At 49.6% G+C, this 11,754-nt stretch overlaps 1 protein-coding gene across 1 annotated transcript; it reads right to left on the minus strand.

The window, feature by feature from the left end:
• Positions 1–721: 721 nt before the first annotated feature.
• On the minus strand, positions 722–6,942 carry LRP10 (LDL receptor related protein 10). The gene is made up of 7 exons (XM_004389932.2): positions 6,293–6,942; positions 5,834–5,878; positions 5,187–5,322; positions 3,877–4,067; positions 2,690–3,707; positions 2,183–2,312; positions 722–2,049 (listed from the first exon to the last, which is right to left on the minus strand). The coding sequence occupies exons 1-7, from the start codon at positions 6,324–6,326 to the stop codon at positions 1,474–1,476; spliced, it is 2,130 nt and encodes a 709-aa protein (XP_004389989.1). The 5' UTR covers positions 6,327–6,942; the 3' UTR covers positions 722–1,473.
• Between the last annotated feature and the right edge of the window lie 4,812 nt (positions 6,943–11,754).

The raw sequence follows: 11,754 nt of genomic DNA on the forward strand, positions 1-11,754 counted from the left end.
GATGCATTGCATTGAGCAAATCTGCTGCAAAAGACCTCTTTAAAGTGTTAAAAAGCAAAGATGTTACTTTAAGAACTAAGGTGTGCCTGATCTAAGTCATGGTGTTTTCAATCACCTCATATGCATGCAAAAGCTGGACAATGAATAAGGAAGGCCGAAGAACTGATGCCTTTGAATTATGGTGTTGGCAAAGAATACTGAATATACCATGGACTACCAGAAGAATGAACAAATCTGTCTTGGAAGAAGTAGAGCCAGAATGCTCCTTAGAAGCAACAATGAGGAGACTTCATCTCATATACTTTGGACATGTTATCAGGAGGAATCAGTCCCTGGAGAAGGATGTCTTGCTTGGTAAAGTAGAGGGTCAGCAAAAAAGAGGAAGACCCTCAATGAGATTCACTGACACAGTGGCTGCAACGATCGGCTCAAGCATAACGATTGTGAGGACGGCACAGGATTGGGCAGTGTTTTTGTTGTGTTGTACATAGGGTGGCTATGAGTTGGAACTGACTCAACGACATCTAACAACAGCCTTGCTTACCAGATCATTGTAGTGAACAATTTCACATTTTTTCATCAAATCAAAGAGTGTGCTTCTAGGTGTGGCTGGTATCTGTCTTTCTCCCAACCCTACAGCACCTTCCTACAGAATCAAAGCCTCTTTTCAAATTTACAATCCCTGACAGGGGTGAAGACTCAGTAAGCAAAGTATGCACAGGCTTACTCGTACCTACTCATTAATCTGTAGTGAACAATTCACCTGGGTTTCACCACATCTCTAATGATCTGGTAAGCAAGATAAGCACTGTGCTTACCTTGCCTATTGGATAATAGGGCCCTGGATGAGAAGGGCAGAAGGTGGAGGAAAGAGTGAGGCCTCTATGGAGTAAGCTGAGGAGAGTATAAGCTGAAGTGGATACAGAGGCAGGGCTTAGGTTCACAGCTAATTTGAAAAAATGTTTAAATTTATGAGTCCTTTATTTTTGACCTTGGCTTCCTGGGGAATGACCCAGCTATGGGACAAATTGTATTTGTTGAGCTCTTTCTATGAGCCTGCAGGAGGAATTACAGTTGACAAGACCTCAGGCCCTGCCTAAATCTTCCCCTTGGGGGCTAGAACATCTCCAGCCAATTGGCATCCTGGTACATAAGGTCACTTTCAGGTGAGGCTTTGGCAAGGGTGGAGTATCCAAGCCTATGCCCCTTTAAGCACTTTGCTTTTAAAAGACAGCCACCCGAATGGTGGTGGTGTGGGGAAAAGGTGGTGGTGGGGAGATTGTGGTCCTGACTGTGTGCAGAGGGGCTCTCTGTGAGCCATCTCCCTGCCTGAGGGACACCTAACTTTACAGCAGCTACACAGGGACAATGGGAGGCCCACAAGTGCCCTCAGACTGCACAAAAAGGAAGGAAGGGGTGCAGTGGAAATTGTCGTTGCCATTGGCACCAGAACCCTTGGGAAGCCAAGTCCCCTCAGGTAAGCAGTGGCTCATCCTCTGCCTCGACCACCCAGACCTCTGGCTCTGCCAGTGGCAGAAGCAGCACATCATCCTCGTCCTCTGGGGACAGGACCGTGTGGGGTCCAGGCAGGGTCTGGGCTGGTCCTGGGGTATGCAGGCTGGGAAGGAGGTGGCCCTGCAGGACCTGCACCATTCCAGACAGCAGTGATGGCTCGAGGGGTGCTGAGGCCAGTGGCCCTGGGACCTCAGAGAGGGCGGGGAATGTGCTAGCAGATGGGAGGGGTGCCTTGACGGGCAGTGAGGGGGCCTGATCCCCCTCCTGCCCACCCACTGCCCCACCCTCACAGGCTGGAACTGTGCTGCCATCTAGGGCCTCGAGGGGAGAAGCGGAAGATGTGACCTGGGATCTGGTCTCAGGGGCCCGGCCTGGGGGGTTGGCTCGAGGAAGCAGGCCCCAGCGGCGGAGTCGGCGTACCAGGCGGCGCACTGAGCGGCCCCGCTGGCGGCGGCGGACGCCTGAGGTACCCCCTGGAGTCATATCCTGGCGCAAGATCTGTAGCAGAGAACGCAGGTTGCCCAGCACGGAGTTCTGCAAGGAGAGGAGGCAGACATCGGAGTTGGAGGGAGGTAAGGAGGGCCAGAAGCCCGAAAGAAGCAGGGTACAGTGGCAAGGCCATGGCGGGGTTGGGACCAGGAGGTGCTAGGGTTGAAGGGTGACTTACATCATTCGGGTTCTCTGTAGGGAAGTCCTCTACAGGTGGGATGGCACCCTGGGCAATAAGCTGCCCGTAGGAGGGGGGCGCCTGCTGCTGCACAATCTCGGCCTCCATCCGGGAGAGAGGAGCAAAGATGCTGGAAGGAGTGAGGGCCGCGCAGTCACTGGTAGTTCCCAGTCAGGGCAGCCATCCAGCATGGACAGGCCTCTTCCCTCCACACCCAGGCCAAGACAGCTGGAACTATGCCATGGCTTTCCCAGAATCACCTGAGGAGGTCCCCTCTTCCTTGAGATGGCTTTCAGGATCTAGGCCTGTGCTTCCCTCAGCTGAGCACGCCTGTCCCTATGGTGGACAACCAGAGGACCGAACCCACAAGCTGATCACAAAGAACCTACCCTCAAGGTGGGGCCCCTCATGGTTGTCCTGTGGCTACACGGGCCCTGTCTCACCCTCAGTCCCTGCTCCTTGACAGCCAGCCCTACTACTAGCAGCCAGCAGTACTACTTCACTGACCTGTACTCCTGGGTGCGTATGGCGTAGAGCTTGCAGGTGCAGCCCAGGGCAATGACCAGCAGCAGACCGCACACTAGGCTGCCAATGACCGCGGCTGTTATGACTTTGCGGGGCAGGGCATAGGAGCAGTCCCACTCATCGCTGCCATCGGCACAGTCTGGCTGCCCATCGCATACCCACGTTTCATACACACACTTCTCGTCCCGGCATCGGAAGTTGCCAGGCTGGCAGTGCCGACAGCGTTTCTCATCTGCTCCATCTGCACAGAAGGTCTGGTAGTTGCAGCGGTCACCAGGCAGGTAGCAGGCTGTGGTACCAGGGGTGCTGGCAGGCCCACAGGGGAAGTGTCCAGGTGGGCAGCTGGGGCAGTCCTCCTCGTCTGTGCCATCGGCACAGTCCCACGAGCCATCGCAACGCTGTGCCTCACTATAGCAGCGCTCAACTAGGCCCTCACCAGGCCCCAGGCCGGAGCCTGAGCTGCAGGGTCGGTCCCAAGGCAAGCAGTAGCCCCGCACGTGGTAGGTGGCGTTGAAGCCCCGACCACTGCTCCAAGCAACTGTGTGGTAGGTCACCACAGCCTGGCCAGACAACGTCTCCACAGTGACAGCTTTGCCATTGCTGAAGTAGGTGAGGCTGCGCAGCAGCCGGGGAGTTTCAGGGGGACCAGCACCATCATACACATGCACTGCATCCCCGTAGCCCAGATCCAGGGCCGTAAAGCGCACTGCCAGCCGCCGGCCATCGTGGGGGTCCAGCAACCAGAGGCAAGACTGGGGGTGGGAGCCTGATGCTAGGTGTGAGTATCCAGGGGAGGAAAAGACTCCATAGAAGTCCTCCAAGGTACGATTGCAGGGTGTGGCAGGGAAGGGGGCTGGGGTCGGGCCAAGAAAGGAGTCTGAGCTGCAGCCTGCCTCATCAGAGCCATCCCCACAGGCATCCACGCCGTCGCAGCGCTGGGCCCAGAGCACACAGCGGTGGTTCAGGCACTGGAACTCTTCCTGCAGGCACATCAGCCAATCTGCAGAGAGGCACCATGGAGAGGGACTGTGAAGCACTGGAGCCTGCAGGATTCTCCCCTGTGCCCTGGGACTCCCACTGCTGGCTCTAACGGCCCTGAGGATACCATGTCCGGCTGGGGCTCCCACTGCCTGCTCTAATGGTCACGTGGACACTGCTGTCCAACCCACCTTGGCTGTAGGAGAGCAGAAAGCCCTGGCCCATGGGTGCTCTGCCCCCAACATAGGTGTAGGTGATAGTGACGTTGCCTCCGGGTAGCTGCAGGGGGCTGGCAGGTGCCTGGCATAGGGAGATGAGCGGCTGGAGAGGAGAGTGCAGGATTAGGTGCTCTGAGCCACAGGCCAGGTGCAACTTCTGGAACCTACCGGGGTACAGCAGAACAGGACATGAGATGTTCTTGACTGCTGCTGGCTTCTTTCTTCCCCAGTACACCAGATCCCTGCTATCCCAAGAAGCACAAATGCCTGCTTCTGCACAATCCAAATTAGCCAAATAAAAACTCAGTTAACCAGAATTCCTTTGTAGTCAACGGGGATAGTTCTAACAGAGGCCAGTGACACCATAAAACCATGAAGTACATCCTAGAACCCCTCAAAAAAATAACTTGTGTTCAAGGACTGAACTAAGAGCAGATTTACTGCTTTCTAGTTGTTGAAACACTGTCACCCAAGTATGGCACCAGCAGTAACTGGCAATGACCATATATAGTTTAATGAACAGAACTCACCATTTCCTCCCCCGTGCCAGGGGGTGAGGCCTGAGATCCCCAAGGCATTCTGATCCCTCTACTCCAATAGTCTCTCAACAGATTGCCCTCTCCCTGGCCTACGCCTTTCTGAGTTAAGTTCATGGGAAGTGAACTCTGTGAGGCAAATAGCCAGGTACTCAATATGGGCCTAAACTCCATACCCAGAGGAGCCTGGGGAGACCTGGAATGTTAAAAAGACCTGGGGAGGTTGAGGAAGTTTATGAGCTGTTTAAAACAAGGGATGGGCAATAGATAGAAGGACCCCTCAGAGCAGTCATATCTGAGCCCAGGGACTATCTCTAGAGTAATCATTGTTCTTCAGAGATGACAGAACCCAAGCTAAATGTCCCAGGGCTGCCCCAGCTCAATTCCAATTCACCATGTCGAGCCCAGAACAAGCCAGGCTTTTGGGGAAGCCTAACCAAAAAAACCAAACCCGTTGCCATCAAGTCAATTCCAACTCATAGCGATCCTATAGGACAGAGTAGAATTGCCCCACAGGGTTTCCAAGGAGTGCCTGGTGGATTTGAACTGCCAACCTTTTGGTTAGCAGCCATAGCTCTTAACCACTAGGCCAGCAGGGTTTCCTGGGGAAGCCTAGGCAAAATAAAATTCTACTCTTCTCCTGGAGAAACGGATGGAAATTCCATGGAGAAGTGCTCCCTGGAGACATTCCCATGGTGGAGGAGGGAGGGACAGGGGAGAGGAACTGGGTCTTGCCCTGCTTCTCACCTGATGGTTACAGTCTGCTCCTTACTGCCCACGATGAGCCAGGTGCAGTTGGCAGGGGAACTGCGGCTCTCCCGGCCCAGGGGCCTCTGTAAGGTGCCCTGTGCTTCCAACAGCACCACCGGGGACTCTTCACAGGCTGCAGAGAGGAAGGTATGACACTGATCAAGAAACCCTTAGCGTCCTGCGCCTCCCCAGGATTGAGGTCCCCAAAGGCCTGGGCTCTTCACAAAGGAGAGAGGGTACTCACCCCGCATACGTCTTAGGGTCACAGCCCTCCACCCCCTCCCTTCCTCCCACGCTCTCCATGGCTTCACCTTAATACTAACACCCCAGACGATTCTGAGGACTGCTTTGTGCCATCCACTGGGCCAGGAGGAGCTAGCCATACTGCCTCTAACCTGAGGAAGACTACATTCTAGCTAGGGAGATAAAACATGGATATTCGGAAAAAACAAAATGTAGTACATAGCAACTACCAGGTGAGGGCCCACACTGGGCCTCAGTTTCTCCATCTGTAAAATGAAGATGGATGATCTCTACTCCAAGACTATGGTAGGTACCAGAGGAATTCAGGGAGGAGAGAGACCTTCTCTTGGGTCCCTCATCATTGTGAAGCCGGCGGGGCCACAAGGGTTCCCTTCACTCACCAGGATTTGGGAAAATGATCCGGTCTGGATGTGCCAGAGCGCCTCCTAGAGGAAGAGCGAGAGAGGGCAAGAGTGAGTTACACCCTTAGAAATTTTTCTTTACCTGAGTCGCTCAGGAACGAAAGGAAGCCATCTGGGATCTCCGGGCACAAATGAGTGGGGGTGGTGTGGTAGGGGGAGACTGTAGAGTTTGACCTCGAGGGAAGGACCGGCAGCATAGCCAGTGGGGTGGGTACAGTGGTCTAGGGAAGCCGGAGAGAGGATGAGGGCTGAATGGAGCGGCTGGGGACTTCCGGGGGTTGGGGCCCGCAGCGCTGGGTGCGGCGACAGGAATAGGGGGACACAGGCAGGCAGGGTGAGGTAAGGGGTAGTGTAGGAGGAAAAGAATTGGAGCAGCCGGGCCCAGTGACAGTCCTGGGGGAGGGGTGCAGGGTGGGTAGTCTCGTTTCGGTTTCTTACCAAGAAGGAGGAAGAGGAGGCTGGCCGGCAGCATCCTGGGCGGTCCGGAGGTGCAGAAAGCGTTCCAGAGCTTCTGTCGTCTAGCCGGTGGGGAGGCGGCGCCGCTCCGGGTGTCCAGGCCACCCGGTGCCGCCTCCCCAATGGAGCCCCATGGCCTGGGCTCCTCGACCCGTGCTCTGGATGCCAGGGCTAGGGGCGGGGAGAGGCGGCCCGGGAGCAGGGGCGATGCCTCTCGCCAACTTCAGAGTTGTTTTCCCCCGCCGCTTCCGCCGCAGCCGCTGCCGCGCGCTCTCCCAGGGCCACCTCCCGAAGCCAGACTCGGCGCAGGACCGGGAGCTGGGGCGCGCCCTCGCCTACAGCCCGCCCGCAGGCCGCGAGCGCCCCTGCCCAGGCCTGGCCGCCACCTGCCGAGGCTTGAGGTCACTTCTTCGGGCCAAACTTTGCCGACTGTCAGCCCCCAGGGCCCGCTCAGGCGTTGCTCAACTTCTCCAGCGCGTCCAGCCCTTGGAGCGCCGCACGGAGCGGGGGAGGGGTGAGGCAGCTCGGCCCAGCGATCAGGTCCTTGCACAGGCGGCACATCCGCGTGCCGCCGGGTTGGAGAAGCCAGGGTGGACGGAGGGGACAGGCGACAAGCCTGGCCCCACCCCTGCCAATCAACGCGCGAGCCCCGCCCACCTGCTCGCCTTAACCCGTTTCCGGTCCTGCCCTGACTTGTCAGACGGGCCCTTTACCAGCCTTCACTTTTATCTTGGTTTTGTTTCGTCCATTCGGTGTAACACGCTTGTGGTTACAGGACACGTTTGTCACACTTTGTCAAAGGTCAACTGCTCATTCCACAACTGTCATGCAGGACTCTTTCCTTTGAACCCTTAAGTTCTCTGTACTTTTTTTGTCCCAGTGCACGAGATCCTGTAGCACTTTTTGTATGTGAGCCTCTATTATAGCAATTACTACGCGGTATCGTAACTATTTGTTTACTCATCCTTCCTAACCCTGCCCTGCTCTTTCTTTGGAAATTGAAACTTCGGGTAAGTTGGGGCCTTGACTGTTTACCTTTGTCCCCTTAGGGCTTCTCGCCTGCTGGGACACTGTAAGAACTCAAGATAAGGTAAATAAACATAAATGCCACTTGCTAGCTGGGTGACTTTGAGAAAATTAACTTCTGTGCTTCTCAGTTGTAAATTGGGGCTAATAATAGTGCAACGACCTCTTAAGGTTGTTGTGAACATTTAGAAAGATAATGCACTAAGCACAATACCTGTCATATAGGAAGTGCTCCATACCTGCTAGCAGTTATTATAATTTACAGGTGCTATTTCTAATTTATGTGGGTTTGGGGTTTCTAATTTCCTGACCCTCAAAAATATTTTAATTCTACTGTGACCTTCTACCATGAAGTTATTTGTCACTGATAGGTAATATTCATAAACATTAGCAATTGATAGCAGACATTTACTGAGCTTTTTCCAAATTTCAGACACAGGTCTAATATTTTACAAGTATTTGCTCCTGGAATCCTCTCAAAAATTTGGTTTCCAGGAAGAATGGGTATCCAAACAGGAATGAGGCACCCAGAACCAGAGTTGAAGAGTAAAAAGTAGCTGAATAAACTGAAATTTACAAAACGTAAAATAAAGAGCTGTGCTGTTGGGTGCAATCATCATCATCAGGAGGAAATGGTCCCCGGTTAGAATAAACTTTTATTCATAAGTATTTATTAGTGTGCCTTACAAGTGCAAGGCTCTGTGCTAGACACTGAGGGTTAATATTTAAGAGTAAATCCAAGCCCCCTACCACCAAAAAAAAGATAAATTAAAGAGCACCTTGGTACTTTTAATGAGTTTAAGCTTTAATTATTTTAGTGAGTTTAAGTCTTCCGGGCCCACATAAATCCAACCTAGACCACCAAATACCTTTTGGAATGGGTCTTTGGTAATGTTCTTGGAAATCTTTGAAGAATTGTGGCAAACAATGGAAGTAGTAGAAAATGAGCAGGTGTTTGGATTTTCAATATAATAGTAACTAAGTTTTATAGAGTACTTAGTATATGCTGAGCACTATTTCCACCACTCATCTGTCAGTTTTCATACTATGGTGGCTTGCATGTTGCTGTGATATTGTTAGCTATGCCACCTGTATTTCAAATACCTCCAAGGTCACCCATGACTCACAGATTATTCATACACAGACCAATTAATAAAACTATTATTCAAATTTATGGACAAACCACTAATGCCAAAAATGAAGAAATGGAAGATTTTTACCAACTTCTGCAGTCCAAAATTTGTCAAACATGCAATCAAGATGCATTGATAATTACTGGTGATTGGAATGTGAAAGTTGGAAACAAAGAAGAAGGATCAGTAGTTGGAAAATATGGCCTTGGTGATAGAAACAACACTGGAGATCACATGATAGAATTTTGTAAGACCAACAACTTATTCATTGCAAATACCTTTTTTCAACAACATAAAGGGCAAGTATACATGCAGACCTTGCCAGATGGAATACACAGGAATCAAATCGACTACATCTGTGGAAAGAGACAATGGAGAAACTCAATATCATCAGTCAGAACAAGGCCAGGGGCCGACTGCAGAACAGACCATCAATTGCTCATAGGCAAGTTCAAGTTGAAGCTGAAGAAATTTAAAATAAGTCCACGAGAAGCAAATTATGATCTTGAGCATTTCCCGCCTGAATTTAGAGACCATCTCAAGAACAGATTTGATGAGTTGTGGGATGATAAAGACATCATACATGTCATGGATTGAATTGTGTCCCACCAAAATATCTGTCAACTTGGCTGGGTCATGATTCCCAGTATTGTATGATTGTGGACCATTTTGTAAATCTGTGTGATTTCCTTATGTGTTGTAAACTCTATCACTATGATGAGGTTATATGTGATCTCCTCATGTGTTGTAAATCCTATCACTGTGATGAGGTTATACTGATGAGGTTTACAAGATTAGATAGTGTCTTAATCCAATCTCTTTTGAGATATAAAAGAGAGAAACGAGCAGAGACAAAGGGGAACTCATACGACAAGAAAGCAGTGCCAGGAGTAAAGCGTGTCCTTTGGACCTGAGGTTCCTGCACAGAAAAGCTCCCAAACCAAGGGAAGGTTGATGACATGGACCTTCCTCCAGAGTTTATAGAGAAAGCATTTCCCTGGAGCTGATGACCTGAATTTGGACTTGTAGCCTACTGGACTGGGAGAGAATAAATTTCTCTTTGTTAAAGACATCCACTTGTGGTATTTGTGTTATAGCAGCACCAGATGACTAAGACAATACATGAAGAAGCAAAAGTTCATCAAAAAAATAGAAAAGAAAGAAAAGACCAAAATGGATGTTGAAAGAGACTCTGAAACTTGCTCTTGAACTTGAGTAGCTAAAGCAAAAGGAAGAAATGATGAAGTAAAAAAGCTGAACGGAAGATTTAGTGGGCGGCTCGAGAAGACAAAGTAAAGTATTATAATGAAATGTGCAAAGACCTGGAGTTAGAAAACCAAAAGGGAAAAACACATTTGGCATTTCTCAAGCTGAAAGAACTGAAGAAAAAAATTCAAGCCTTGAGTTGCAATATTGACGAATTCTATGGGCAAAATATAGAATGATGCAAGAAGCATCAAAAAAAGATGAAACTAATACACAGTGTCACTGTATGAAAAATAACTGGCCGACATTCAGACATTTCAGGAGGTAGCATATGATCAAGAACTGATGGTACTGAAGGAAGAAGTCCAAACTGCACTGAAGGCATTGGAGAAAAACAAGGCTCTAGGAATTGATGGAATACCAACTGAGATGTTTCAACACATTGATGCAACGCTGGAAGCTCTCGCTTGTTTATGTCAAGAAATTTGGACGACAGCTACCTGGCCAACCAACTGGAAGAGATCCAAATTCATGCCCATTCCAAAGGAAGGTGATCCAACAGGATATGGAAATTATTGAATAATATTATCAATATCACACAAGTAAAATTATGCTGAAGATAATTCAAAAACAGTTGCAGTACATCAACAGGGAACTGCCAAAAATTCAAACCAGAAGCTTCATAGACACATCCAGACTCCCTGAGGGACCAAATTACTGGGCTGAGGGCTGGGGACCATGGTCTCGGGGACATAACATAGCTCAATTGGCATAACATAGTTTATAAAGAAAATGTTCTACATCATACTTTGGTGAGTAGCGTCTGGGGTCTTAAAAGCTTGTGAGTGGCCATCTAAGATACTCCACTGGTCCCACTCCATCTGGAGCAAGGGAGAATGAATAAAACCAAAGGCACAAGGGAAAGATTAGTCCAACATAAAGAAAACAAAAATCTTCATAACTAGACCAATAAGTAACATTATGATAAATGGAGAAAAGATTGAAATTGTCAAGGATTTCATTTTACTTGGATCCACAATCAACACCTATGGAAGCAGCAGTCAAGAAATCAAACAACATGGTTACGAGGGTGGGGAGGGAGGGAGAGGGTTATTCACTAAGTAGATAGTAGACAAGAATTATCTTAGGTGAAGCGAAGGACAGCACACGCTACAGCGGAAGTCAGCACAACTGGACTAGACCAAAGCTAAGAAGTTTCCTGAATACAACCAAACACTTCATGGACAGAGTAGCAGGGGCGGGGGTCTGGGGACCATGCTTTCAGGGGACATCTAGGTTCACTGGCATAACAGTTTATTAAGAAAATGTTCTGCATCCCACTTTTGTGTGTGGCATCTGGAGTCTTAAAAGCTAGTGAGCAGCCATCTTAGATGCACCAACTGGTCCCAAACTAGCTGGAGTAAAGGAGAATGAAGAACACCAAAGACACAAGGAAAGTGTTAGCCCAAGAGACAGAAAGGCCACATAAACCAGAGACTGCATCAGCCTGAGACCAGACGAACTAGATGGTGCTTGGCTACCACCAATGACCGCCCTGACAGGGAACACAACAAAGAGTCCTTGACAGAGCAGGAGAAAAGTGGGGTGCAGAACACAAATTCTAGTAAAAAGACCAGACTTAATGGTCTGACTGAGACTGGAGGAACCCCAGAAAACATGGCCCCTGGATCTCTGTCAACCCAGAACTAAAACCATTCCCAAGGCCAACTCTTCAGACAAAGATTAGACTGGACTATGGGACATAAAATGATATTCATGAAGAGTGTTTTTCTTAGCTTAAGTAGATACATGAGACTAAATGGGCAGCTCCTGTCCAGAGGTGAGATGAGAAGGCAGAGAGAGTCAGGAGCTGGTTGAATGGACACGGGAAATCAGGGATGGAAAGGAGGAGTGTGCTGTCATAGTATAGGGAGAGCAACTAGGTCACATAACAATTAGGGTCACATAACAATGTATGTATAAATTTTTGTATGAGAGACTAACTGGAATTGTAAACTTTCACTTAAAGTACAACAATAAAATTTAAAAAATTTTTTAAAAAGTGGAAAAAAAAAGAAA

Source organism: Trichechus manatus, unplaced genomic scaffold (assembly GCF_000243295.1).
Source record: "Trichechus manatus latirostris isolate Lorelei unplaced genomic scaffold, TriManLat1.0 scaffold00268, whole genome shotgun sequence".
Classification (NCBI taxonomy): Eukaryota; Metazoa; Chordata; class Mammalia; order Sirenia; family Trichechidae; genus Trichechus; species Trichechus manatus.

What these genes read in the sequence shown, in the direction of transcription:
- LRP10 (XM_004389932.2), bottom strand. Translation starts at nt 6,326, where the DNA reads ATGCTGCCGGCCAGCCTCCTCTTCCTCCTTCTTG. An exon ending in ATACGCACCCAGGAGTACAG is followed by an intron (nt 2,313 to 2,689) that starts GTCAGTGAAGTA and finishes CACTCCTTCCAG; the next exon opens with CATCTTTGCTCCTCTCTCCC. An exon ending in CTACAGAGAACCCGAATGAT is followed by an intron (nt 2,050 to 2,182) that starts GTAAGTCACCCT and finishes CTCTCCTTGCAG; the next exon opens with AACTCCGTGCTGGGCAACCT.